At 40.2% G+C, this 25,477-nt stretch overlaps 1 protein-coding gene across 3 annotated transcripts in view; it reads right to left on the bottom strand.

Moving 5' to 3' along the window:
* PLCE1 (phospholipase C epsilon 1) overlaps positions 1–25,477 on the bottom strand; it is a 313,229-nt gene that overhangs the window by 30,482 nt on the left and 257,270 nt on the right. For all 3 annotated transcript variants that reach the window (XR_014291928.1, XM_082604110.1, XM_082604111.1), the window contains exons 14-22: positions 24,760–24,998; positions 23,207–23,268; positions 22,668–22,833; positions 19,280–19,387; positions 18,059–18,175; positions 14,979–15,137; positions 9,524–9,653; positions 4,832–4,953; positions 3,831–3,948 (exon numbers count right to left, since the gene is read on the bottom strand). Coding sequence is in view for 2 of the 3 variants with exons in the window: in XM_082604110.1 (XP_082460236.1) it covers positions 3,831–3,948; positions 4,832–4,953; positions 9,524–9,653; positions 14,979–15,137; positions 18,059–18,175; positions 19,280–19,387; positions 22,668–22,833; positions 23,207–23,268; positions 24,760–24,998 (1,221 nt within the window). In the remaining variant the exon portion in view is untranslated. The remainder of the gene's footprint in view (positions 1–3,830; positions 3,949–4,831; positions 4,954–9,523; positions 9,654–14,978; positions 15,138–18,058; positions 18,176–19,279; positions 19,388–22,667; positions 22,834–23,206; positions 23,269–24,759; positions 24,999–25,477) is intronic.

Here is a 25,477-nt window from a genome sequence, read left to right as displayed (position 1 = left end):
GGAACTTCACAGATATTTGCTGAATGAGGAAATGAATGCACACCATGCAGACCTGGCTCCAGGGCAGGAAGTGTAATTTAAAGGCACCAGTGCCTCCAAACCATTCCCACTGTCTACAATTGTACCATTAGAGAGTATTTCCTTTAACTGAAGCAGCATTCAGGGGGGCCACTTTGAGATGAAAATTTATCTTCCAAGAACATCATCAGAGAAGACAGGATAAAGTAGTGTTTAATAAGAGTGTAGCCTCCGGTGTTTAAACCCTGTTCCCTGCGATGCAACCTCACACAAATTACTTAACCTCTCTGACCACTTCTTCTTCATCTCCAAAAGGGTCATGGTTAGGATTAAATGAGATAATGTATATCCGCATACTTAATAGAGTGTCCTGTTCAGAGAAAATGCTCAGTACACAGCAGCTGTGGGGTTTCTACATTTTTTTTTCTCTGAAGTATCCAAAACTGCAAAGATGCACAAACTTGGACTAGTGAATTCTTATGCTTTATCTTAAAACTTTATGTGAATTTTGCCCTCTACACAATGATCTAACAATGGATTTTCTCCTGAGTAAAAGAGATGAGGGGTCAGAGTGAGGGGCCATGTTCATTCTGGGGTTTTTGCACACACCCCGGCACGTGTTGACATCCTCCAGGGGTATGTGGGCCCTCCTGTGAGGAGCCTGGGCGTTCTCTGGGGTGGGGTGAGCACGCAAGGAAACAAGGGCTGGGTGATAAAAAAGGGGAAGGAATCTGGAGAGGCCCAGAGAAGTAATCAAAGGAGCAACAAAGAACCTTCATCTCCCCTGCTGGCCTGTTCACCAATGAAAATGACAACAGCCATTTCGAGAGAGCCAACTATTTTCCAGATAGTGTGCTAATCATGTTGCGTACCTTATACCTTATCGTTACTTTTTACAATAACCCTGCAAGTTAGCACTGTTATGCCTCTTTCGCAGGTAGGGAATCCGAAGTGCAGAGAAGTTATAGAACTGTCCTGGCCAAGCTCACTGAGTAGTGGAGCCCTGCCACTGAAGCAGGTCTGTGATCTTGGGGAAGTTACTTTACTTCTGGGGAAGGTCATACCCATGATCTTCATGGTGTCTCACTACTCGGAAGAGTTTTTTGCATGTGGCTCCTTGGAAGGGAGGTGGGATGGTGAAAGGTGAGATGCATTGAAATTGATAACGTAGCAAAATTAAAATCAACAGTGTAGCAAAATGAACATTTTTTATTATTGTAATTAATATAATTTATTAAGTTATGGCTCAAGAAAATGAACACTTTATGGTATTTTCCTCCTGAGCATCAAAACTAATAATGACAATAAATATTTAGAAGGTATTACGATAATGATTCTGGCAATGTAATTTAGTCATTTTGAGAAAGAAAATAAATTTGGGGAAAGAAAAATGTAAGAAACTTCAATTACTAAAAAAGTATATTAGAATATAGTACACCTATAAAGAATGTGTGTTATATAAACACTTTAAAAAAACAGCATACTTGGAATTTTAAAAATAAGTCAAATAACCCCATGCTTCGCCAGTGTCTCAAGTCAAAAGCTAGACCAAATGACGTTTTGACCCTTCCACAATTCTCTACCTGTACAGAAACTTTATCTCTCATAGTGACTTCAAATATCTCTTGGAATTTGTGCTCTTTGTTTACTCAGTGCTTGAGAGGAAAAGACAAAGCCAGAGGAATGGTTTGGGTGCAGTGGCAGCTGAATTTATGAAGAACAAGAGATGCAGTGAGTATGATTCTTGGATGGAGTGGTCTTCACATCTGTTCCTGTGATGAAGGTCATGCAGGCCATGAGGCTCTTTGACAGTGAAAGGATTTTACCCCGTGATAAGAACAATTTCACCAGCTGCAGATATGGTCATACTGTACTTATGAGACAGAAAGTCAGGAACTGTGAAACTAAACCTACCTAGCTAAGGTCTTGCATTTCTTTGAAATCTTTGCTTGCTACTTATTTATTCTCATCCTCCTCAACAGAATTTGCTAGTAGATAAGCAGTAGCAGCTGCCAAAAGTTTAAAAACAGTTTATGGGAGAAAACTTAAAATTGAGAAAGTTCCACCTATGATTTTTTTTCCCCTTCTGGTGTGTGAGGAGACCACTCGTTACCTAGTTTTGCAATAGTCCAGGACCTCTGTCCCATTTGCAGGGCAGAGTGTGAGAACTAGGGCTTAAGATAAGCCTCTGGAAGCCAGGATCCGCGTCTAGACCATCTTAAAAAAAATGAGGGTTGGTATTTTAACTTCCCTCTCTAGACCAAGTTCATATATGCTGCTTACTAACATTTAGACGGATCCCCCAATTCCAGCTGCTCTCCTGTCCTCAGAAATCTTGTACAAGGGAATCCTTCTTCTTAATAGGAGGAGATGAATTTTTCTGACTTCTATATATTTATGGACTTTCCTGTTTGCCCTCCACCTCCTGCTGCCCCATCTGGATGAGCTCATTGACAGCACACCCTAACAAGAGAGGCAGGGTAGTGCTAGGGTTAAAGGCAGGACTTTGGAGATAGACAGGCTTCAGAATCGTAGTTCTACCACTTATTAACTGAAATGTACATTTTTGGGGGGGTCAGTGGTTTATCAGCTTAAGTTCACTTGTACTTCTAAAATTGGCCAACTGGGGAAACCTCTCCACTGAAACCTTGTCCTTGATCTTTGCAGTTTGGGTGGAGACTCACTACCCAGCTCAGGGATGGGGCACGTGACCTAAGCCCTAGACAGCCAGAGCACTGCATGTCCTTGGCCACAGTGACTGGTTTAGGGATGGGCAAAGGATCCAGTGAAAAACCATGAAACTGCTGCTGAAAGTTCTGGAAGAGACTCATACTGAAGCTGAATCTAGAAATATGCAGGGTTAGCCTGCTGCAGCTGCCTTGCAACCGCAAAGGGAAAAGAGCCAACATAGTAGCAGCAGAGTGAGAAATATGGAGAGAGAAAGCCCTGGACCAAGCTGTACCTGAAACTCATATATCCCTTCACTTTTCAACACATAAGCCAATAAATGTCTTCTTTGCTTAAGTAACTTCTGCCACTTTCAAACAAAAGAGTCTTAACTGATATGCTCTGAAACCTTGGGCCAATTATTGCATCTCTCTCAGACTGTTTTTTAAAAATGGAGATAAATCCACCTACTCATAGAATTATTATGGAGTCATTTAAGATGATGTACATAAAATACGTAGCATAAATCCTGGTATTAAGTGCTTAATAAATTTTAGCTATTAGATGTTATGAATATTACTATTATTAACTATAATGGAGAGATATGATCTGAAAAATGAACATTTTATGGTATTTTCCTCATCAGCATCAAAGCAAATAATAATAATAATGATAATAAATATTTAGAAGATACTGTAACAATGATTTCAGCAACACAATTTAGTTATTTGGAGAGCATTCACAGTGCCCAATTAGATAAATAGCATATTTTAATCTTTTGGTATCTTTAAATGTTATAAATGATACTGTCTTTTTTTTTTTAACCTTTTATTTTATATTGGAGTACTTGATTAACAACATTGTGTTAGTTTCAGGTGTACAGCAAAGTGATTCAGTTATACATCTACATGTATCTATTCTTTTTCAAATTAGTTTTCCATTTAAGTTGTTACATAATATTGAGCAGAGTTCCCTGTGCTATACAGTAGGCCCCTGCTGGTTATCCATTTTAAATACAGTGTGTAGATGTAAATCCCAAACTCCCTAACTATCCACCCCCCTCCCGGCAACCACAAGTTCATTCTCTAAGTCAGTGAGTCTGTTTCTGTTTGTAAATAAGTTCATTTGATACTGTCTATTCTTACCTGGAAACTTTACTGCTTGGCAATAGATGACAAGGTCAGAAAGCTCTGGTGCAATCTGTCTGCTTTCCTTTTTATTCTGAGGAAGATAAAATTCTTCTCCCAGTTCCATGTCATAAACCTATCAAGGGAAAAATGATACTGGTTTACAGGGAAGGTATATGCCACTCACCTTGGAATCCCTAAAGCTCTTTGTTCCTTTCTCACGTCATCACTGTGTTTCACTTGCTCTATCTTATCCATATACATGTCCTAACACCTTCCCTAGAGAAAAGCTTTCTGAGAGCAAGGGCTGAGTCTAACTCATTCTTCATCTTCCCTCAGAGCACAGTCCAGGGTCTTAAATGTGGAACACTCAATGCATAGTTGCTGAATGAACAGATAGTGGAGTATGTATCTTCTGTGGCTCAAATTTTTGGCGTATTTTATTATTTTGTTGCCCAACAATGTCACTGTAACTATGTCTATAGATTTGCTCAGAGTCTATACACTGTGAGGCACTTGAGGGTTGGGTCCGGGTATCTCATTTTTCTTTCTATTCTTGTTGTCCTTCCTCTGTTAACACTTCCCAATCAGCCCTGTTTATCTTTCTGGTCATCCCAAACACCTTTAAAACTTCTAGCAATTCCTTGAACGTACCAGCCTCCTGGTCTGAATGCCCTGTTTTTGTCTGCTTCTCAACATCATCGTGTTCTGATAACACTGTGTAATCACTGTTCTTTGTACTTATCTACAAGCACTGTTTACATGTTTGTCTCCATGGCCAAATCACCTCCTGTGCTATCTCAGTGCCTGCCACACACTACATCTTCAGTAGGTATTGGCTGGACGAATCGATGACTAACCTTCTATAAATTGCAGATGGGGGTCCCATATCATCACCATGTGGACTTTGGCATCTAAGGGAAAGTGAGTGGAGAGGTGAAGGGAAAGGATGGGGAGGGAATGAAATCCTATCTGAAACTGACGGTCCAAGTGTAATTTAACAGAAACCATTCACCCACCTTTCCTTTGTTGCAAGCAGAGCTATCTGCTTTCTTTATCCTCTTGGGGATTTCTTCATTATACTCAAACTGAAGTTTGTCATTACATGATTTATTTTCAGGTCTGTCTTCTAGAATGTTGTCTGAAAATGAGTTGGCAGGCTTCAGCAAACCAGAACTGAATGCTTCACTTAAGGGCTATGGCTACATCATTCAAGGATATCCAGGTACTTGTGCTTATCTGTAAGACTGAGGCGCTGGCTACATGTTACCAAAATGATGGCTTGAAGTATAATTTTAAAAATTTGTTAAATGATACATTTATTTTTGATTGAATAGACTAATTTACCAGTAGTTTTGGTACCATATAGACGTAATCTAAATGAGAAAGCTCATTTTCATACAGATGATTGGAACTGTACAAACATTATGGAAGATACCCTGTCAAGAAGCTCTCAGCACACAAGTTTGGGAAGGATTTAGTGGTTGAAGCACTTCTAGATGGTGCAGGCATGATTTAATCACTCTCACTTTAAAATGAAGCTATTAGCTTTTTTTACCCCTAGAAACGTCAAAACCAGAGGGAAGAAGACACTTATTTGCAATGCAGTTTTCACAATTACACTTAATTGGAAAGTAAATTTTTCATAACTGTCTATCAATTTATTAAGGGAAAATCTTAAGGATAGGAATTAAAATATATCTAAAAATTTCCAAAGTATGACAGATAATCTTATACTTTGCTCTTGTTTTGGTATTACTATTCAAAATGATTTTAAAGGTGTTAGAGATATAACATGATTATGTTCTTTTAAAATGAAAAACAAGAAAGCTCATTTCTCACCCATGATTTTACTATCTCATCAGATCACAAATGCTTAGACCAAAATATCCTTATACCAAATCAGGGCCATGCAGGCTGCCAAGAAATAAACGAGATCAATCATTTAATTACATTTTTATTCTTATGAGGGTCACAACTTCATGCTAATCAGGCCTAAGCAAATGGAAACAGAATGCCGACATTCATGCAGTTAAAAGGTCAGGTTCAAGTGGCTTTACCTGCCTGACTGTTAGGAACAGAAGAAGCAGTAAGGACATCTGCTACAGAAAGACAGAATCAGAAAGGGGATAAAAGTAAGGAAAATTAAGGCAAAAAGCCAGATAAATTAAACTAGGGTATGAAGCAAAGCATGAATAACAACAGCTTAGATTACAAGGTAAATGAAATAAGAAATCTTCCATCGATTTAATATTTTGACTATTAAGGGATGCAAAGGCTAGCAATAAAAGAAGTGCAAACATTGTTAACGTTAATCATGCTGCCACGTTCACATTATGTATTTTCAGCTACTGATTGTCCTAATACTCCCCAAAATACTTTATGTCAAATGGATAGAAATTGATTAATTTGGTAGACTCATGCAGTCATTAGACTTCATATATACGAAGTCATAGAATGTCTGTATGGAGTTGGAAATTCAAATCTCTAATGCATGTTCAAAGCTAGTCAAGATAAACAGCAAGGTTGGGAAAAAATTAATTAATATTTATTTAATAAAATTTAATTGACTAAATATTCATCAAGCACTTAGTGGCCAAAAGGCAGAGTAGCAGTTCCTGAAATACTTGAGCCTCATTTGCAACTTCCTTTAGATTTTCTGGAAGTAATTTTGTGCCTAGGAACTATCACATTTTTTCTTTTAAAGAGTTCTTTTTTAAAATTAATTATTTTATTTATTTTTGGCTGCGTTGGGTCTTCGTTGCTGTGTGTGGGCTTTCTCTGGTTGCTGAGAGCAGGGGCTACTCTTTGTTGCGGTGCACAGGCTTCTCATTGTGGTGGCTTCTCTTGTTGCAGAGCACGGGCTCTAGGCGCGCAGGCTTCAGTAGTTGTGGCATGCAGGCTTCAGTAGTTGTGGCTCGCGGGCTCTAGAGCGCAGGCTCAGTAGTTGTGGAGCACAGGCTTAAGTTGCTCTGCGGCATGCGGGGTCTTCCCGGACCAGGGCTCGAATCCATGTCCCCTGCATTGGCAGGCGGATTCTTAACCACTGCGCCACCAGGGAAGCCCAGAACTATCACGGTTTTATAGCCAAAAGAGGTTTTAGATGAATTTGCTCATTTTATATATGTGAAAACTGAGGACTAGAGCTGTCACAGAGATAAACTGGGCCACCCAGACTTTAGAGACGGGTTTCTAGCCTGAGGTGCCTGCGAGGGGCTCAGAAGGCCTGTGAAAACTCCTGCAATTTTATGTAGAAATTTGAGACCATGTTTATTTCTCTGAGGGGACTGGTCACAGCTTCCATCTCATCCTCAAAGGGATCTATCATTACAAGAAGCTTAGAAACTTTTGGGGTCCTGCTAAGAAGCTGGGAATGGTCCTACCCTCAGCAAGCAGGTTTCTGTTTTCTTCTCATCTCAGCCAGAGAACGTAAGGTTGAGGGAAGGAGGCAGGGATGAGCTCGGCACCACAAACCATGACCCAAAGTGCAAGACTGTCTGGCATTTAACAGTAGCACCAGGAAGCCTTAATAGGGTAAGCTTAAGTAAGTCCCGGCATAATCAACTACAAGGCCTATTTGGGAGTCAGCCAGTCAGAGGACTCTTTTAATGAAATGGGAAATTATCATGTGGTGGTATTGGAATGAACTGTCATAGATCATAGATGTTAGTGCTAGGAGGGAGAACATCTGACAACCTGTGACAAAATCTTCCCATTATGCCTCTGAGGGGCCTAAAGTCTAGAGTGGTGAAAAGACATTGACCCAAGGTTTCACAGTCTATTGGAGCAGAACCTGCGGGTGCTTTCCATGTATACCCCACCCCAGCACATGTGGGTTTTTAAAAAGCGTGCAACTGTCCTAGAGATTCAGTGGGGTAGGGTTTAAATTTTACCCTCCTAACTGAAAATAAATCAGAAAGCTCCTTCCCCCACCTTCCCCTATGCATTTTGTTATCTGCACATCAAAACTTCCTATATTACTATTACTAATAATTAAGAAAAGTAGGGCCTCCCTGGTGGCGCAGTGGTTGAGAGTCCGCCTGCCGATGCAGGGGATACGGGTTCGTGCCCCGGTCCAGGAGGATCCCATATGCCGCGGAGCGGCTGGGCCCGTGAGCCATGGCCGCTGGGCCTGCGCATCCGGAGCCTGTGCTCCGCAACGGGGGAGGCCACAACAGTGAGAGGCCCGCATACCGCAAAAAAAAAAAAAAAAAAAAGAAAAGTATTTTCTTTCCTGTTTTCAAAAGTACAGAAAAAAACACAGAAGTAATTTATGATAGAGAGTGAATTTATCTTCCAGAGCACTAACTTCTTACAGGGGCAAATAACATCTGGATTTGGTTGACTTCTTAAATGTGGTTTTCATTTCTTATCAAATAAATTTGTTCTATGAAACAACACTACCATGACTGTGGTAGAGATCCATGGGGAGGCATACGTCAATATAAAAAGATTCATACTCCCACGACTTCTGAGGAATAGGATACAAGAAATGACCTTGACTCTTCCCCATTTTCTCCCTCTTTTGACCTCCCCATTAGAGAATATGCCCTTTGTGTTATCTGATGGGACTTCAGGTCGGGTACATTGGCTTTTAGTTGATTGTATGAAGCAATCAACAATTACTAAGGACAAATATTACATGGACAGAGACTAGTATTGTAATTGGGGGCAGAAAGAGGTTGGACTGTAGCTGCTGGCTATGATGGAGGCTCACAAAACCAAACACGGCCAGGAGACAGTTGTGCTGCGTGAGAAGCAGATATTTGAAGGAGTGTAGCTTGATTCTCTTAATGCAAGTGGTAAACGGTTGCTGGTCTGGGCATATCTGCATATTAACAAGACAATATCCTACAGAGAAGTAATATAGTCTACATTTATAACGTTTAAATAAACAGGAACTTTGGTATTTTTTCATTACTAAATATTTGTCTTTCAGAAGTTGCCAAAATTAAACAGCCTACCATCAGCAGTGGTACCTGAGAAAACATTTTGCAATCTCTAGCAAATGACACTAATTTAGTGCAAATGAAACACAACTGAAACCTAATTATCTCTTAAGAAGAATCCTTCACCTTTAATAGGTAAGTAACATCATTCATGTGACTTTTTTATATTGCACCATTAGCCATCACCCATATCTTTTTGGTGGGGCCAGAAGGAAATGTCTGGTTGGCTTAGTAATGTGAGAACCAGGAAAGGGGGGTGGGGGAGGGAAATGCTGCTTCTTTCTTTGCTATGCTCTTAGAAAGCAGGAGCGAAAGCAGTGAAGGGGAACAGCAGAGAGCACAGGAACGCGATGCTGCCCCCTGCAGGTGGTGCAGGGGAGAGAAAAGAGTCAGCCCTCGTCTACAATTCCTGCCAAGAGCATCCACTACATCAGATGCTGAAAGGGTGGGAACGGGGTCTCTCTGCAGTAATTCCACCTCTTCCTCTAGAAACCAATTTAGGAACAACCCCTGGATTGCTTCCCACACCCTCCTATTCTTTCCTTGAGTGGTGTCTGTAGTGGCTGACAGAATCCCTTTGCTTGCTTGGTCCTGCTTGCTAAGCAGCAGGATTCCAGAAACTCTTAGATAATATTACAACAATCTGTATTGTTGGTCTATGGAGCATCAGACTTACTTTTGGGAAAAAAAGACACCCAAAAAACCCAGTAGAAAAATCTTCCAGGCACTTCCCTGCGTATAGCATAGGGTTGGCTCTCTTACCGTCAGAGAGGGATTCATAGTCATAATCATATTCGTCCTCTTCATCTTCCTCTTCTTCGTTATTAGCAGGTGGAGGGTTGGCAGTGCCACCATTATAAGCCTGAGCTTGCATGGATGCTAGCTGATGAGCCTGTAACATATCAATAATTAAAGACTGCAGATGCCCAGCTACTAAACTTTCATTTATAGTTTACCAAATGACCACCTAAGGCTTACCACAGTCATATAAAGTGGCTTAACCTATTTTGATTATTTGAGAAAAGCCCCAAAACTCTACAGTCACTTAAAGCACAATGTCAATACCTAAGTGAATGTTAACGTCCCTACAGGAGGAATCCAGGAGCTTTTAGGAAACAATCACGAGGAATCCGTGTGTGGTGCCCAGCCATCCAGGTTTCCTAGGGCAACCCCACCAGGAGAAACCTGGGTGCTTCAGAGAACCACCATCAATCCCAAATGATGAAGAAGCAAATCAGCCCATCCATTTTGGAAAAGTAAATCTCTGCTAAGAAACTGTTTTTTTTTCCCCCTTCTTAAAATACGATCTAAAGGCCTTTGACCTTGAGAAAGATGTTAGAATCCCTATGGACGAGACTAAAAGAATAGTTGATTTAAATAAAGTTTTTTCAACAGACCTTTATTTGAACCGTCAGTCAGATTAACAAAATAGGCCTACAGAGTTCTGGAAAATTGATGTGTGCTATCAGGGAGGTCATGTGCTTCTACATTTGACTAGAATTACTGTGAATATAAATATAAATATAAATCTGGGAGCCTAGCATAAGGAAATAGTCCAAAATATAGGCAAAGTTACTTGCGTGAATTAAAAACAGGAAGCAACCTAAAAGTCCAAAAATAGAGGAATGATATCAGTAAACTATGGTGTATCTGCTTGAGAAATAAGACTTGACAAATAATTGTGATATATATTTATTGAACAAAGGATACAGAATTGTGTGTGTATAGATATAAATAATATTTATACATGTAACCATATACATATATACATGTATCTATGCAAATATATATATAATTCTATATCCTTTGTTCAATAACTATGTACCTTTCTGTCTACATATAATGATTATAATTATATAAAACTATGTGCATAAAAGGCTAGCTATTAAATGTTAATACAGTAGGGATTCTTGACCTGTTTTTATGGCACAGGCTCCTTAGGCAGTCTGGTGAGGTAAGGTCCCTTCTCAGCATGATATTTTAAATGCACAGAACAAAATACATAAGATTACAAAGGAAAAAAAGAATGTTGATACAGTTATCAAATCTTAAAAAAAATTTTTGTGCTATAGGAATATATGTTTATTTATTAACATAGTAAAAAATATATAATGGTAGGTCAAGTAATGTTTCTGAAATAGTGATGAGCATAAATAATTCTTGGAGATATAAGCAACAACTGTGATATAATATGAAACATCTGTGATTTCTACTGGTGACGAAGACATAGATGCTGCCAACTTTACTGTGGTTTGTTCCCTACATTTATAATCAGAGGAAAGGCTAAATTTCAGCTAGAGGTTAGTGAAAATGAAGATGTAATTTTTTGGGGGGAATTCCCTGATGGTCCAGTGGTTAGGACTCAGCACTTCCACTGCAGGGAGCATGGGTTCAATCCCTGGTTGGGGAACTAAGATTCTGTAAGCCGCATGGCGCAGCCAAAAAAAAAATTTAATTTTTTTCATTATTACTAAGGTTAAGAATCCTTGTGATACAGGTTGTGTTTGGCTTTGGAATTATGTGTGTTTTAAAATAATTCTTCCTTAAGCTTTCCGAAATGTGGTTATATTACCTTTATAATAAAAATATATACATAAGGAAGAAACAATGTAGGCTATGTTGATATCGAGATAAATCTTTTACATGCAGTCTACTCCAGATAACTGGGCATTGTCTAGGCTCAACATTTTTATGGAACACTAGCTCCATGCGTGTTAATAGCTGTTATGTAAAAAAATGAGAATTACAGTAACCACAAAACACAATGGAAGCTTAAAAACAGCATCCTACAGAAACTGAGTTTCATAGAGCCTTCATTAAATATGCTAAAGGGCATCACAGTTCTTCAAAGATCTCCAGTGCAGCACTTCCCACACTTATTTAACCAGGAAAAATTTCTTTTCTTTTTTCAGAGTGTCTCACAGGAGTAGCGTTCTTCCAAGTTTTGGGAAATCTGCTCTAGGCACAAGTGAGCTACAAAAGCAAGTCTATCGGTCTTGGATAAGCAAAGGGCCTTCCTGCAGTAAACATGCAGGGTGGAGCCAAGTACCGAGAATGATGATGCCAAGAGCCCGGTGGGCCCCCTGACAGAAGGTTTTGAGAACCAATAATGGGGGTGCTGCCGTTCAAAGTCCCACTACCAGCAAATGTCAGAGGTGGAGTGTCAAGGTCCCTTCGATGCTCAGGTACTTCCCCCAGTGCAGGAAGTATGGGACAGGTGGCCCAGTGCCAGCCAAGAGCTGACTTCCTTATTCTTTGCCATATCCTACTTATTTTGAGGCAGAAGAATAGGACCCCAGCCCTTGATAAAAGCAATTCAGATATAGGTCTGGGGGTTAGAGTGGGGTGTCAGGTGAAGAACTGGCTCACATGGGTCCAGGCAGGAGCCATGTCTCATTTGCTCTGTTGCCCCAGCCCCTAGCATAGCACCTGTCACTGAGTGTGAACTGTCTTGAGTCTAGCAGGTTGGAGTTCAGGAGACCAAGGGCAGAATACTGGTGATCTGGCGGGGTGTAGTTAAGGATCCTCGGCAAGAGCCTTAGCACAAGCTTGAGGCAGATGGAGAGCTTCAGAAATCCTGCTCTGAGTCAGTGCATCCTTGCTGAGGGTGAGCTCCTGGCACAGAAAGGACCCAGACCTTCTAAGTTAGAGTGTTGGTCTGAGCACACTGGAGCTCCTGGCATGCATTCACCCAACCCTGTGTGAACTCAGATCACCAGGTCCAGACCCACAACCTGCCAGGCAATTAAAAGGTCTTGCAGATATGACTGTCAGTAGTCCTTGGGAAATCATGGGGCTCTGGAAGCGATTTTAAAAAACTGAAAATGGGATTATATTGTCCCATTTTTCCAAAGGGAGGAAGAGGTTAGTTGTGGAAGTTGTATGGTAGAAAGTGTCAAAGTAATACCTGACAGAATCTCAGAGTGGATTATTTGGTTGTGAGAACACAGAAAATAAAGAGGCGATTAGCAAGAAGTAGCATAGGTTTACTAAGCACAAATCTCCCACACAGTAACCTCTTTGGACTTTGCAGGTAAGGTAACTCACTTTGTGGGAAATAACAGATAAGCAGTATTTTCCAACTTTCAGGGGGATAAGAATTATTTTTAAATAAACAGATTACCAAGTCTTCCTTATGGAAATTCTGATTTAGTTGGGCAGATTTGGGACCTAAGAATCTGTCTCTTTGAAAATGCCCCAGTGATTGTTATCAATGTATCCTACTTCTGTGTTGTCTTTGACAAGGTCTTCCCTGAAGACCTGAATCAGAATCCTGGCTCTGCCACTATGAACTGGGTGGCTTGGAGAAAGTCCCATAAATGCCTAGATCTCAATTTCTATTCTATAAAGAAAGAGGTTGAAGCAGATTCTGCAGAAGTCTGGGCTTCAGAGAAGAGAGCACCAGACAAGAGTGATAATCACCTAAACTTGAGGGAGGTCCTGCAAGAAGGGCCACAGGGCTCTCCACTTGGCCGTCGGGCTCAAGGGCAACTTGGGTGAAGGCACAATTTGGAAAACTGCTAATAAATAACTGGATGACAGATGTCAAAATCCACAAAGAACCTTGTATGCTATAATAACAAACCAAAACCAAGAAGAGCAACTTTAACAGAGATAAATGTGAGACTCCTGCTACACAAAAGTTTAAAATTAATCGTAAACCTGGAAAAATGGGGAGACTAGGCATAAGTTTAGTCCTGTGAAAATAACTGAATTCTTTGCTCTCCACAAACTCAACATGAGCCTGGTAGGCGTTAAAGAATTTAAATAGCGAGAACAGTTCTAGGTTGTATTAGCTGAGGTATAAAGTTCAAATTAAGAGAGGTGATGGTTTCACAGTCCTTGTGCTATCAGACCCTGAGCATTGACTTCTGGAAATCACGTCTTAAGATTCAAAAATGCAAGCATACCCACAGATGGAAGAATATCCAAATATTCTTTTTTTGTTTAAAATTTTTTAAAGTCTTTATTGAATTTGTTACAATATTGCTTCTGTTTTATGTTTTGGTTTTTTGGCCACGAGGCATGTGGGATCTTAGCTCCCCGCCCAGGGATTGAACCCGCACTCTCTGCATTAGAAGGTGAAGTCTTAACCGCTGGACCACCAGGGAAGTCCCCCAAATATTCTTAATGGAAGTGAAGATTTGACGATTGTTGCAAATAGACTACTCAACTAGGTCAAACTGGACTTTTGACTCAATTCGACTTGAAATTAAAAAAAAACATTTTATTGGAGTATAGTTGATCTAAAACGTTGTGTTGGTTTCTGCTGTACAGCTCGACTTGACATTTTTTAATCAATGACTTAGGACAAAGGTTCCAAATCTGTTGGGCTCATAGAATCCATCTGTTCTCTGGGAACCACTTAAAGCAGAACTGGAGTAGGGCCTGGAGGCTTGGAGGTGATGCTCAAAGAGAAATTAAAAGCTCTAGGCCATGACCTAGTTTTACTTTGGACTGTCCACGCTGCCGGGGCTGCACCATTCTAGTCCTGCTGGAGGCTGAGGTTCATGCAGCAACTTTTGGTTGCTGTAATTTTCAAAAGTGGTGTTTCAGGGCCAACAGTGCTCTCCTAAATAGGACAAATAGTTTTGGCAGCTGTCATTCTGTGGGATGAGTAAGTTCAACCTGGCATATGGACTCAGTGGTCCTGGACCTGAACTTTTTCACAGATCCTTGGGCTGAGGGCCCTCCTATATAGGCAAGTCTGTGGTGCTCGGGGACTAGATCTCCATGGGTGAGGCAGGTACAGAAGTGCCTTGGGGTCCATATGCCACAGTGATACACTGTGCTAACTTCCATGTTGGGAGCACAGGGCTGCTGCTATTGGGGTTCTACTACCGACCTCAGGAGTCATAACCCCATGTCCAAGTGCTCTCCCGACAGGAGACTCTTCTTAAAGAGGACTACAGCGACCACTGTGGGATTGACAGCTGTGAAGCCCAGGCCCAGAGACAAGAGTCACTTATTATCCTGCTCAGAATAAATTAAATAATGAGGTACATTCTACATCAATTTTTCAAAATAAAATTTTATGTAAGTGGGAAGAGAGTATTTATCAGTCTATTCAGTGGAAAGCCAAAAATCACATGTATCATTTGGGGAAACTGAATCTTCAAAAACTGGTTACCCATCAGTCATCTGAAAGGTTAGAATGACATTAATTTCTTTGTTCTGGGCACACAACATACTCATAACTTCTTTAATAAGAGAGTACCTTTTGCTTTAATATATCCACTGGTGTCTGATGAGCTTTTAACTTCTTATTTTTGAGAAGCACTTTCCTCCTGAGTTGGTCAGGTGAGGGAAGCATTGGATCATCTGAGAAATCACTCTCAAATAAGAATTTAGCCACTAGTTTTTCTCCAAACACAGTCTAAAAACAATAAAGGAAAACAAATAATCAATGCCCTTTATCTATACCTGAATCATCAGCTAGATATTTCAGCCCAGTTGAATTGTTCTAAAAATCCTAGGAAGAGGAACTAGGAAAGATGTATCCGTGTGTCCCCCGCACCCCAGCCCTGCATAGTTTCTTACTGGAAAGAAGGGAAGTGGTTAGAAGCCCATGAGGAGGGGTCTAGGCCCCTCTCCAGGGGGGCCCAGCTCTAACTATTTAGAAAAATACTCTGGGGTTCTGACGTACTAAAGAAGAAAAAGAGATTCAGTTAGAGGCTGTGATTTGTAGAATATGGTCTGTTCCAGACATGGGTAAGAAGTCACAAGGATACAAACCTTGAAGTAGGTAGGAAGTGGGGACAAAAATGAAAAATAATAGGGAGAATTTGTCACCACTGAGTATAAAGAACCACAGACACCATTCTCATAAAGCTTTTCTGAGCACTGGTCTTCAAAGGGAAATGTGTATCCCCCAAGGAGGTGGGTGGTAGGGGAAGGCACAGGATGACCCATTTGGGGTGAGGGGAGAAAACATGTCAGTTTCCATTTCTAGTTATTTTTTAATGAAAAAAAGAACAAAATGGAAGCTTATTAGTGCTTAACGTACAGACTGAAAATGGCGCCCTCAGTCTGTATGTCAGGCACTGTTCATGAAGGTCCCTGAGAGACGAGGGGGGAATCTCTTGATGCAGAGGGACCAGAGGTGAGTTCTTCACATCTTTGTTTGCTAACAGCTTATTGAGATGATGACAGTTTGGGAGCTTTGGTGACGACGTGTGGTTAATTTCACAAAAAAACTTCTCTTTGAAATATTTTGTAATGAGATGAAAAGTGATTATGAAAATCTTTTACAACATATAGAAGCTCACATTTTATATAAGGAAAAAGCAGTTAGTTAAAGGAGTATTCTAAGTTATACAATTTTCTTAAAAAAAAGTATCCTAAAATTTCGGACTTTTTCTGAGTTTATAGTGGGTAGCTGTACTTTGTTACCAGACGATGATGATGATGATGATAAAATCACTATTAATCTGTTCCTATATGATAAGGGTAACGTCTTAACACTGAGTGAGAAAGTAATTGCTTTTTTTAAAAAAATAAATTTATTTATTTTGTGTATTTATTTTTGGCTGCATTGGGTCTTCATTGCTGTGCGTGGGCTTTCTCTAGTCGCGGTGAGGCGGGGCTACTCTTCGATGAGGTTCGCGGGCTTCTCATTGCAGTGGCTTCTCTTGTTGCGGAGCACGGGCTCTAGACATATGGGCTTCAGTAGATGTGGGACGCGGGCTCTAGAGCACAGGCTCAGTAGTCATGGCGCACGGGCTTAGTTGCTCTGCAGCATGTGGGATCTTCCCAGAACACGGCTCGAACCCATGTCCCCTGCATTGGCAGGCAGATTCTTAACCACTGCGCCACCAGGAAAGCCCGAATGTATTTGCTTTTTAGATAAAATTTGTGTTCTGGCAAGAGTAAAGACAGCTGTCTAAAAATATTTCTATTGTGATGTGATTTTGTTGTAGAAAACAATGTGTGTTAACATAAAAACTCTTATGTATGCACACTCAGGCTACCTGGAAGCAGATTTTCTAATGGTTAAAAAATCCTCTAAATGAAGGATTTTAGTGGAGTCTGAACTCATCTGTTAAAAATGTAAAAGGCAACACCTTTTCAATTAGCTTATAAGAAAAGCTGATTGATACCAGGAAACATATAAATTGTCTAGCCAAATTCCAATAAGAACCTTTGCCTCATTAATGGAATTGAGAAATGAGTACCATGATTTAGCAAGTGCAGTTAATGACACCCCTTTTCCATCTGGATACAGGTATCTTTGTAAGGCATTTTTATCAGCCACTATAGCTGTTAAAGCCAAATATTGAAATAATAAACTAAACATCCAAGTCAGTGATCACAAAAATTTCCAAAATAATGAAGTGTATTTAATCATATTACTCCCACTAAAAATTTAGATAATAAATAAGTTTATGTAAATTTTTTTATAATAGCAAAAGGGTTTTTGTATCATTAATAAATAATAGTATTTAAAAGTTACTCTTCATCCTTTCTATGTTACTCTCTTTTATGTTCTATTTTTGCATGTTTTAATTAATGTATAAAATATGTTAATAAGTAGGATATGTATATAATTTATGAATAAGTCAATACACACACAACAGGAATATGTGGTATATTTTACTGATGGGGTATGCAATCAAAAAAGTTTAGAGACCATTATTCTAAATGATGGCAAAGAAAAGGCAACATGAAAGGCTAATTAGTTTTGTTGACATTAGTATTTGGGGACATTTCCCTCTAGCCATGCCCCTCCCTCCCACTGAGAGCCATATTCCCATAAATGCCTCTACCAGTGGAGGAGGGGGGAAGTATAATGGCGTATTTGCCCTTAAATCTGTCTGTATTATAGTTCCCTTGTATAAGGAAGAGCCGAGTGTTAACAGCACTATTCTGGCCAGTCTAACCTCTTTGCCACCTTGGATCTCCATATATGAAGTTGGGCCACAAGAAGATTTGACTTATTTGCCCTGAGATATTTTCAGCTTTTCCACATACAACTGACAGGTGACATCCTGGCATCCCTGATTTGTGGTACCAAAAGTGTTGGAAAGTTGGTCTCTTGTTATCTCCGAAGGTTTTCTGGAACTGCTCAGGAGACCACAGAACAGTGCTTCTATCACTCCAGCTGAAAAGATGGACCACTCAAGAAAGAGCCCAAACTCCCAGGGCATCCCCATTTCTCAGGTCTGAGGGACCTTAACTGTACGTGTTTCACAGCTGAGGTCCAGCTGTGGTGTGGTCCACAGTGGCCCCAAATTAAGCTCAACAACAGTCACAAGACAAAGGCCAAGATACCATCCCGTCATTTAGCTGATACCTTACCTTGAAAATTTCTGCCATTTTTCGTTGCTGAGGCAATGAACAGTGGTTCTCAATAGATATGATGATGGGGAGGTCGGAGTTGATAAAGGCACTGCGATCGATGGCTTCAACCACTTCCTGTGAGAGCCAAAACAGCTCATGAGAGTTCAGATATCTGCCCAAGGTGTCAAAAGGCAAGGCACTTACAGCCACAGAAAGCATCTAAACTGTTTATGCAGAAGACTCTGGCCAAAGTGGTTTTTATCTTTTCAAATGTATTTTCAAGTTAAGCAACAGGCTATTTTCTATAAACACATTAAACTATTCATATTGAGTATTGTTCACATACTATGAGGAACAGCTATCAGTATCCTGAATTTAACAAATCTATATATATATATACTGAGTATAAGTAAAAGACACTGTTTTAGTTATAGCATCAAAAATGATAAGGTGTAAGATACTTTCCTGTTTTCAAGGAGTTTATAATCAAATCTACTTGGGCAATAAGACATATATCACATATTCACATATATTTATGCATGTATGTAAACACAGTTATCAACTACTCCTTCCCTCAATATAGGGTACAAAAAGTTTTAAGAGGGCTGAATAGGAAAATGAGTTCAAAAGAAAATACATTTTAGCCACCATCTTCACTTACAAGACAGAAATAAGAAAATTCCTCCCCAGCCCAGCCATGGTTCAGAAAAAAATGGTGTTACAGCCAAAGGCCCTCTAAATGAGGATAGTAATTGCACAATGAACAAATAAACTACTTAGAATTTGAAATAATAATACAGTGAGACCAGTCTTCCTGTGTGACCAATCTCCCTAGGTGGAATCAATTCTCATTACTTTTTAATGTTATTTAATCATCTCCTGACACATGATGTTGGCCTTTGTCAGCAGGACACCGGGAGAAATGACCTTTAATTCCTACAGCAAGAGAACAGACCCTGCCTTTTATACATCATCTTATGATGTAAAAATTTCAACAATATTATTAAATGATAACTAATTTAAGGTAATGGTTACTAAACTTGGGTCAAATGAGAATCTAAGGAGAGTTCTAGATCAACTCCTAGGAAAATGAACATGTGCACATCCCACACAATTTGGGGAAGCCTTAAGACCCAGGATAAGAACTCCCAACCTAAGGTATAAGAGTCATTCATTTAAATGACGAATGAAGATAATGACTCTTTGTGATCTGATTTAAAGAAAGTTATGAAGTATTACCTTGAAGGGGATCTTGGTTGTCAGGGTGTGTCCATGATAAATGATGGGCATCCCATCATCTCCGTCCCAGCAGTCCAACTCTACACTCCTACAGCCTTGCAGGAGGACCTGTGGGATCAATGAATGAATCCACCCCAGATGAGCAAATGGAGATAAAGTCTCAAATTAAACCCAGCACAGGCTTCCACATATCAGTGTTCACTCTCCAGGCTAAAACAGAAGGGCCTAAGATTGAAAAGAAATATTACATGTTGGCCGAAGGCCACAATTTATCAGGGGTGGGGAAGGGAGAGAATAGATTAAGGTAGAAAGAGTGCTTACCAGAGCTGAATACTATTGGAAGGTAAAATTTGATAGCAAAAACATATGACCATTTTCCCATCAACTTTGGTCCCTCAAGGGACCTAACATGGTACATCCTGAAATGAGACAGCCAGGCTATAACTCTATCTGGGCAGATGTCAGTGGAGGTGACACAGGTGCTGATGAGGAAATGAGGCCACTGATTCCTTAGTGAACTGGCCAAACATTTATATAAATCCAACCAGGATAAAATCTCCTCTATTTAGACCCACATTCTGCCACCACCTAATACCTTTGCTGTGAACGTATAGCATGGGAGAAGAGTAGAAGCAGGGAGTTACCAAGGATTTGCCTTGCTGTCTAATCCTAGAACAGCCTCTACAGCAGAGATGACAAATAATCCATAAAGTCCCCTCTCCACACCCATAGCAGTCATCAGTAATCAATCATAATATACTTGCCCCCTAAGCTCTGATGTGTTATCTCACAGCCTCCTCAGCAAAGAACTCCAGGAAACACTACCAGGGAATTAGATGAGATGATACCTATTTGCTTTTCTGGATCTAGAGCTGAAAGCAGAGCTCCTGATATATGTGCTTGGGTTGCATCTCTGTAATGTTTGCTTGGAGCAACTTCTTCCTCCATAGACTGTATTTGTGGACTATCTTAAAGATGACCATATTTTGAAAGGGTCAACCAAAGCCAAAGGTGGATATATCTGTGAATGGGCCAACTCTCTGATTTAAGAATCCACCTAACTATTTTCATGTGACAGCCGTCCAGTACTGGGGGCTAGCGGCCATTAGACTTGCTGCAACATAACTTGGATAGTGGAATCCCCCTTATTTTAACGTTTTTATATGAGATACTTGCTAGATTCTTCCCATTGCACAGCATACAGCACCCGGTTTTCCTAGGTGACCTATCTTCCCAGGGGGAACTGATTCTTTGGCAAAGAATCCCAAGGCTATCAGTGTCTGTCAGCACTAGAGTATCTACAGGTGTGTTGCTTTGGGCTGAAAACTGTCGTGTAATATGACAGGTGGGACGTGAGGCTGCTCCCTCATCTCTGTAGTGAGTCTCACTGGGAAGAATGTTCACTGACCGGCAGCAGATGAGATGGGTTTTCAGTATGAAAAGACTAAAGGTCCTTAACAATGTCTGCATGACATTAAGGCTTCCACATATGGCTAGAATAGGAGAACCAGGGCTGCAAATTCCAGGTGAGAACAGGGCTTTTTCTCACTTCTCATCTGCCCCATACAGTAATCTTGGGAGGTAACTGGGAGAGCTGAGAGAGCAGAGAGTGGTAAGAAATGAAATAAAAGGGAGCTTCATACTAAGTTTAATCACATCTGTGAGTCTATTTGAGGGGTTTCTGTGCCTTATTCAAAGGCTGTGACAATCTCTACTTGAGGTGTATGTTAAGGAGTGAAAAAAAAAAAAACCTCCCTGATGTCAAATAAGGAAATGCAGTGGGAATTAAAGCTAGGACATTGGTCCCTGCTTATTTTCCTGGGATAAATACACAGACACACAGACACACAGACACAGACACACACACACACACACACACACTTCATTTCTTTCCTCTAGAACAATGGATTTCAAACTTCTTTTAACCTTGGAATTCTCGGTACAAATGGAGGGCCAATATATAAAGTACATAAAAGAGCAAATTTTCAGTGGCAGTGGTTACCGTCTGCTCTTCTGTGTCAGCAGCTGAGGCCCTTTGACAGAACTCTTATTTTGAAAATCACTACTCTAAGGACACATCTTCATTTCATAATAAAAGCCCCTTAGATTTTAGAGTTTAAAATACATACTCCAGGGCTTCCCTGGTGGGGCAGTGGTTAAGAATCCGCCTGCCAATGCAGAGGACACAGGTTCGAGCCCTGGTCCGGGAAGATCCCACATGCTGTGGAGCAACTAAGCCCGTGTGCCACAACTACTGAGCCTGCGCTCTAGAGCCCGTGAGCCGCAGCTGCTGAGCCCGTGTGCCACAACTACTGAGCCCGCGCACCTAGAGCCCATGCTCCTCAACAAAGAGAAGCCATCACAACGAGAAGCCTGCGCAATGCAATGAAGAGTAGCCCATGCTCCACACAGCTAGAGAAAACCCACGCACAACAATGAAGACCCAATGCAGCCAAAAATAAAATAAATTAATTAAAAATGGATTTCTATTAAAAATAAATAAATAAAATACATACTCCATACCAGATAAGCCTTGGGACGGAAGTTTGACCAATGCTTTGAGGAATATATAGACTAATATCAGAATAAAGGAAGCTCAAGTCTGCTGGGTTTGTGTAAACAGTACAATTTTTACACTTGGACCCCCCCCCAACACACGCACACACACACCTGGACGTAGCTAGCTCCTCCCATAATTAACTCACCTTGTGGGAGTTCAGAAAACAGGCAGCATAGACAAGGATGTTGCAGAAAATATAACAGAAGCAACAGACATATGGATCATTGAGAGCTGGATGTTTAGGTCAAAAGGATGTGCTTTTTCTAGTCTGGAGACCCTTCTCAGTTTTCAAGAATATTCCCATGAATTTAAATGTGTAGGGACAGTGCCTGTAGTCTGTAAATTTTTTTGTTGTTGGTTGCCATAGGGATAGATTAATTTTCTGACAAATTGCAAACCAAAACAAACAGTATTTTGGGAATAACTTCACAGACAGTTGCATTTTCTGCAATGCTTTCCCACTACAATATATTGATTTATTTAGCACTTAGTGAAGCAATTAAGAGAGTTTTCCCATGGGAAAATCTAATTTTAGTAGAGGTAGGTCAGACTAACCAGGATCTAAAGGCTATGAGTCTCAAACAACTACTTTTTAAATTTTGCCTAGAATAAAGGTTAAATGTAGATGCGGGGGTGGGGGAGAAACAAAAAGAAGTAAAGCAAACAACTGTATGTATAGGCGGTTTTCCCACACATCGTGTTTCCTCACATTTCACAATTAATAGTGTATAAGTTCTTCAAAGGAGTCTGGGGTCAGGTTTTTGTGACTTTGGGGGTTACGTAAATAAGGTTTAATGAAAACCATATTCCAAGTGAAATTCTCAGTACCTGGCTGTAGAGTTCTACTGAGGATTCTCCTTTGAGTTGATGGCCTGTGAGGTAGGTATTGTGTGAAGATTCAATGTAATAGTAGGAGAGGGGCAATTGCAATTCTTTAATGTTCTCCTGCGACTCATCATTTTTCGAGGCAAAATTATCTTTATCCATCAGAAACCTAGAGGAAACAAAATGTTTCTTAGAATTGCATGGGAAAAATATATACTCCTTTTTAAAGAAAATGAACTATAGTTGACTTACAATATTATATTAGTTTCAGGTATACAACATAGAGTTTCAGTATTTTTATATATTATACTCCATATAAAGTTATTATAAAACAATGGCTATATTCCCTGTGCTGTACATTACTTACTTGTATCATATTTATTTTACACCTTGTAGTTTGTATCTCTTAATCCACTTCCCCTATCTTGCCCCTCTGTCAAACCCTCTCTCCACTGGTAACCACTAGTTTGTTCTCTGCATTTGTAAGTCTGTTTGAAAAATGTATGCTCTTAAATGATGGGCAAAGAGTTTTTAAAAGTTACCTTGCAAATCCTTCAAACGACATTAGGCCCTGATGACACATACTAATACTAGGCTCGAACTTCTGCAAGGGATACAAAAAGAGTGTTATTTAAGTAAAGGAAGCTAAAGGGAAAAAACACCACATCATTTTTTAAAACTGTTCTGTTTTCATCAGGAAACATCTAAACCAAATATTTGAACTAATTTAGTTATGCAGTGGTAAGGTGTAGTTTTTTAGTCTAAAAGAAAATATTAATTATGTGTGAGTTTATTATACGAAGCATATTTATTTAAGAGAAAAAAGGAGAGTGGGAGAAAAGAATAAGACTGATTTATATGAAAACAAACGATATCGGTTTATCCAGGTGAAGATGGGGAGCATAACGGCAGCTACCATAGAGTTGGTGGGAGGTGAAATGCGAGAATCCACATAGAATCCTCGGTACAGTGCTTGCGCTCCATCATATTTTAGTGAGCACACAATCATGTGATCTTAACCTTACATTTTTAGCACCGCCAGTGATCAAGTCCAGTTGCTGGCCAGCTAGTCCACTGATTCCCAATCAGCTGACAAGGCAGGCTGAAAACCTAGACTAATTCTGCTGCATGTGGCGCAGCCACAAGGAACTATCTCGCCGCCCCCTATCTCCTGCCGCCCCCTAGCAGAAGCCATCACCGCCTCTCGCCTGGGTTACTGTGACTGCTTCCTACCCGGTCTCTCTGTTTTCCTCCTTCCCTAGCACAGTTTATACTCCAGTGGGGCCAGAGTGACCTCTTAAAAACACAAATCAAATCATGTTACTGCCCTGCTCAAAAGTTTCCAAGAGCTTCCCATCTCACATGGACTCGAGTCAAATTCCTTCCCATGGCCTAAAATGCCTGGATGATTCGGCCCCTGCCCACCTGTCTGAAATCATGTCAGCTATTGTCCCTCTGGCATTTGTTATTCCTCACAGACTCTAAGCTCACTCCTGCTTGATACTCCCTGTCTGGAATGCTCTTTCCTCAGACCTTCACATGGCTTATGCATTTAGGGCTCAGCCCAAGTGTCACCTCCCCACAGTGGCCTTTGCTTACTCCTCTCAGCCCTCCTGCATTACTCCATTCCCTTACTCTGCTCAATTTTTTCAGAACCTATTATTACCTGAAATTACTTTATATTTTTATTCATTTATTGTCTGCCTCACCCACTAGAATGTAACTACTATATTTCCAGGTCCTGGAACAGAGCCAGGTCCATAGTACAAGCTAATAAACATTTGTTAAACAATCAAAGTGGCTGACAACCTAACTACTAATTCTACTGCATGTGTAGAACTACAAGAAGCGATCAAGTACTGATTCCTTACAGTAGTCACTGAGTAAGAGAAGGCTTAGGACCTGTGTTAACCGTATGTTAGTTAAATAAGAACACATATATTTGGTATTTAAGAAAAAAACACAACCAACCCTCTATTTCGGCCCTAGACTTAAAGGTGTTAGAAGGAAATATAGAAAGAGTAAATGTTTACAGAAAATAATTAGCATAGTTAGAGGCTTTACACATTTGCTTGCACACCAAATGGGTACAAACCTGGATGATGCTGAGGATTTCATCGTAAGTGTAGTGTTCTCCTTGGCAGTTCACTAGGAAGTCATTGAGCTGGAGGATGCCAACTCCAAATACGCCCAGGGATGTGCTCTCCACCCCAGTGCCATTTGTCACGATACTTGCAGCAGCAATGGCATCAGATATCTGCCTCTGGTTGTCAGACAGCTGCTGTTTACTCTTAATGAATAACCCCAAATCGGAGACATTTCTGGTCAACAAATCTGAAACAGAACCACCCACAGAACATGGACAGGCTAGCCAGCATCTTTTATAAAGTTCATTTTGGAGATAATGGTGTTGTGGAAATATTAAGCTGGAGAAACTCTTCACTAATCTGTCTAAACAAGCCATCAAACTCAGTGGAGTTTGATGGAATATAGTTGAAGGAATAAAGTTCACATAGTTGAAGGAATAAACAAAAATGAATCAATGAATAAATAAAAGAAACTAAGAGAGAGCAAGGTCAAAGATTTTGAAAGCACATAAGCTTCAGTATTAGATGGAAACTAAATGTAAATTTATTTGGGGACTTCAGGCTGTATTCAGCCTTTCGTTTTTGAGGCTAGCTACTTCTACATTTTTATGTTTGCAGAAATGGAAGATGTACTCTTAAGATTACAGTTTTTTCTGTACTTTAAAAGTGTAACTGTAAACATTTGTGTGCAGGTTTCTGTGTGAACATAAGTTTTCAGCTCATTTG

This window comes from Mesoplodon mirus, assembly GCF_964341445.2.
Source record: "Mesoplodon mirus genome assembly, chromosome: 2".
NCBI classification, from domain to species: domain Eukaryota; kingdom Metazoa; phylum Chordata; class Mammalia; order Artiodactyla; family Ziphiidae; genus Mesoplodon; species Mesoplodon mirus.
Note: the sequence above shows the minus strand (reverse complement) of the source record. Positions and strands in the feature narration are given on the sequence as shown.